Here is a 3,723-nt window from a genome sequence, read left to right on the forward strand (position 1 = left end):
AGCTCTCTGAGGTCGTTAATATGGGCGTGTGGCAAAATACCACTCGCACTGATTTTTCACACGGGTACCCACTAACAGAGCTAAATGCCTATTTGACATGACTTGAAATTCCGTACCCATTTAAAATGGACCAACATGACGCAATAGTCATCATGACCCCATGTTGGTATTTCATAAGAATGGGAGGTTGTCTCTCTATAAATAGGTTTTAGAAGTAAGATGTTGGGTGGACTTCTGTAAATAGTGTCAGAGAGATAGAAGAGGAAGAGTTTGCACCGGAACCTTAGCATCAGAAAACCAAGCGCCCCGAACTTTGAAAGGTGCAGCTATCAAGGCTTCAGTTCAATACCTTCTTGTCTGTCTTCCTCATTTTCCTCAACCACCCTTTCTCCGAGGAAGCTATAGGGACCCTGTGTGGTGTCACCCACACATAGAATATTGGGTATGGAAATATCTCTCCAGTCCTGGCACGAAGGAATGCGAATATGTTTGATGTCTTCACTCCCAGGGATGAAACCAAACACTTTCTTGATGCGATGTCTGATGAGAAGTCGTGAGTGTTCCTCGGCGGCTTGTTCAAAGAGCGCCCTTTCACTCTGGAGGTGGTTGGACCAGTAGTGATGCTGCATAGAGGTGAGGGGAGAGCAGCATCTTCCCAGACATTTGGAGACCAGAAAAGCAATGGTTGCCAAAATGATCAAAATCCAGGCCAGCATCTACGCATAATTAGTAGGAAGATAATTAGTAGGCACAGGCATCCATCAATACAGCACATATTCCAGAAGCAGTCACGGTACGAGGGAGTCCTACAGACCTCAGAACTAAAATGTGGGTCTTTGCTTCCAGTTTTTAATATATAATATACAGTGATGGTCATTTGATGTGGAAATAGCTGTGATGGGAGGACAGTGCCGCCTTCATATGGCAGAGGAATGTGACCTTTTCATGTGGGATGGGTTCTAAGTACTGCCCTTGAAGTGATAGACGCTATAAACCACCAATCAACCTTATATAAAATGCTAAAGCCTTGTCTTTTGCTAGGACCCAATTTCGCTTCTCAATCATTAGGTACAGACCTACACGTTTGTTGGGGGCTTAATTAGTATTAGATAATGATGCTGTCAGAGGCACTAATGGCAGCCTCCCAAGCTGTCCTCAACGACCTGCTACCAAGCACTCATAGACTTATCTCCCTGCATTCCTCTTATCTTTGCAGTCAAAAAAGTCAGGAAACAACTATAGGCTCTCCCTTAAAGTTCCTTATTGTTTTCTTTGTTTGGATAAACTAGCTTTATTTGTGACTATTTAATATCTGCTTTTTATTTTTATATTTTTTATTATTTATTTATTTGTTTTTGAGACAGGGTTTCTCTGTGTAAAGCCCTAGCTGTCCTGAAACTAGCTCTGTAGATCAGACTGGCCTCGAACTCACTGAAATCCCCCTGCCTCTGCCTCCCAAGTGCTGGGATTAAAGGCAATGTACCACCACTGGCACTGGCAGTATCTGACTTTTTCCTTTCTTTCTTTTTTCTTTTTGTCTTAGAATAATTTTGTTCCCTTCTGTACCATTCTTTAAGAAATATTTGGCAACTGGAAGGTAAAGTGAAGACAGACTTTTAGGCATGCTAACAGTACACAGTCACAGGTGGGCATTGCAAATGTCTTTCTCCTACAAGCTTTCCCAAGCTCTTCTGGCTGAGCTGGTTTTATGACTAGTCAAAATGAAATAAACAAACAACACTAAAGAAAACCCCAAAACCAATTGTGACAGAGTATATCTTAGTGAAAATTTTCTTTTCTTTTTCTCCATTTGAGTATTATTGCAGTATTTCAGGGTCTGTGTCTTGGTAGTAATTTTTCTAACAGAACAGTATCAAAATAACTGAAGGAGAGCAAGTCAAAAGCCAGGGAAGTCTTTGCAATTAGTACCTTAAGATAGATGAAGCTTTTATGATATTTCAGTGCCTTGAAAATATGTTTTAACTCAGCCCTTAGAGAAACTGATGACTTTTTCTTGCCAAAATGAAAAACTGCACTTCTGAAATTGAACCTAAAAGTATTCCAGGCTCATGTCTTCCTCCTAGCCCATCCCACTCTCTGCCGCCACTAATTTGTTCATGAACATTATATTTAGAGCCACCATTGGAAATTTTAAAAATATAATTGAGCTTCCTATAATTTCAGAAGAGATTTTAAATATAGAAGAACACAAATGTAAAAAAGAAACAGAAAAATGAGATTTAGTAATACGGCACTATTCTGATAATACTTATGATAATATAATAATTCTAACATTCATTATTTTAACAGACTGGACACAGTCATGAGCTCTTTAAATGTGTTAGTTAATTTTCTTATTCACAATCATTTAGGTGGCATATTCTATTATTAGCTTTCTTTTACAGCTGAGGAAAGTTGGTACAACTTAATAAACAACATGCCAGTCATGAGTGATAAAGCAATAGGAGAGAAGCTGGCCTACTGACTTCCAGCAGCTTAACTCTGTGTGCAGCTGCCCAGTGGAATTCATTCAGGTGCATGGGATCTAGCATGTGCTGTGTAATCAGATAACAGGAGAAAGAGCAGACACGGGATACCTTCATAGGAACCATAATAGGTTTGAGATAGTACCACAGAAAAGGAAGTCATAAACTCACTTGTGACTGGTATCTGTGGAGAAGAGCCACTTCGTCTCTTACTGGCATCACATCAGAAGGAGCCGACGTGTAGCATGGAAACCCAGCTAGGATCTCTTCCCGTTTGCTGGCAGTGACATTAGCGAACATTGGGTACTGGTCCACAGAGGCATACTCACTTGCCGCACATTCATAGTAGGTGCCCGTCATCAGGGTCACTGTCAGCCACGTCAGTGGAGCAACCAGCGCCCTCCCAGTGATGTTGAAGAACATGAGGCAGGCCAGCCTCCTCTCGAGAGGGCTGCTTCTCCGGTACGGAGGGGTACAGCTGCAGCAGCAGTATTCGCTGGCGACCGTCCACATCTGGCCTCTGAGAGCATAGCCGGCAATCAGAAGGATCAAGGCAGGAACCAGGAGAAAAGCCGAACCGTAGTAGAAGTTCTTTCCGGCTTGACAGGGACAATTGAATGTGTAAGAGGAGAACAGTTGCTGCACACAAATAGTCGAGATGGCAATCAAAGAATTGGTGCACGTCCCGCTTCTCTGTAGAGACGAGAGAAGACAATTGAGACTTGGGCTCATGGCGGAAGCTCTGACCCAGCTAGCTGGTGGCCCTTTCTGATCTCTGGACTCCACCAGCTGTGACCATTTTATAGGATCACACTGGTTTGACTGGTTGTGTCAAGTGACCCAACATCCTTATGTGTTTAAAGGATCCCTAGACTCTTCTCATGTTCTTTGTAAATCCTGAGCTAATAAATTCATACCAGATAGTAGCTGTGAGAAAGAGGAGGGACCTCAGTTCTGTGGGAAAAGAGAACTTTTCAACGTCCCTTCATGGATGACCACGGCACACTTGCCAGACGGACACGCTCCATCTTGCTATGTACCACTTTGTAAAACACTAAATGTTAAGCATCAGCCAACACAGCCTAGGAAGCGAAACAGAGGCACTCTTAAGGCAGTGACAGATTCTATAGCCAAAGCATCACAAAACACAGAGAAACAGAAACTAACAAATATTAGAGAAATCCAAAATTTCTAGGTGGTCCCAAAATGTTGTCTAAAAGAAAGGGAGCAAGGCATA

At 42.3% G+C, this 3,723-nt stretch overlaps 1 protein-coding gene across 1 annotated transcript; it reads right to left on the reverse strand.

Moving 5' to 3' along the window:
- Nucleotides 1-329: 329 nt before the first annotated feature.
- Nucleotides 330-3,218, reverse strand: Calhm4 (calcium homeostasis modulator family member 4). Its single transcript, XM_005363516.1, has 2 exons — nt 2,658-3,218; nt 330-716 (listed from the first exon to the last, which is right to left on the reverse strand). Exons 1-2 carry the CDS (start codon nt 3,216-3,218, stop codon nt 330-332), a joined length of 948 nt encoding a protein of 315 aa, XP_005363573.1.
- Nucleotides 3,219-3,723: the final 505 nt, after the last annotated feature.

This window comes from Microtus ochrogaster, linkage group LG9, assembly GCF_000317375.1.
Source record: "Microtus ochrogaster isolate Prairie Vole_2 linkage group LG9, MicOch1.0, whole genome shotgun sequence".
Taxonomy (NCBI): Eukaryota; Metazoa; Chordata; class Mammalia; order Rodentia; family Cricetidae; genus Microtus; species Microtus ochrogaster.

Coding starts and splice junctions, on each gene's coding strand:
- Calhm4 (XM_005363516.1), bottom strand. CDS start 3,218: ATGAGCCCAAGTCTCAATTGTCTTCTCTCGTCTCTACAGAGAAGCGGG. Junction 717..2,657: donor TCCACAGATACCAGTCACAA/GTGAGTTTATGA, acceptor AATTATGCGTAG/ATGCTGGCCTGGATTTTGAT.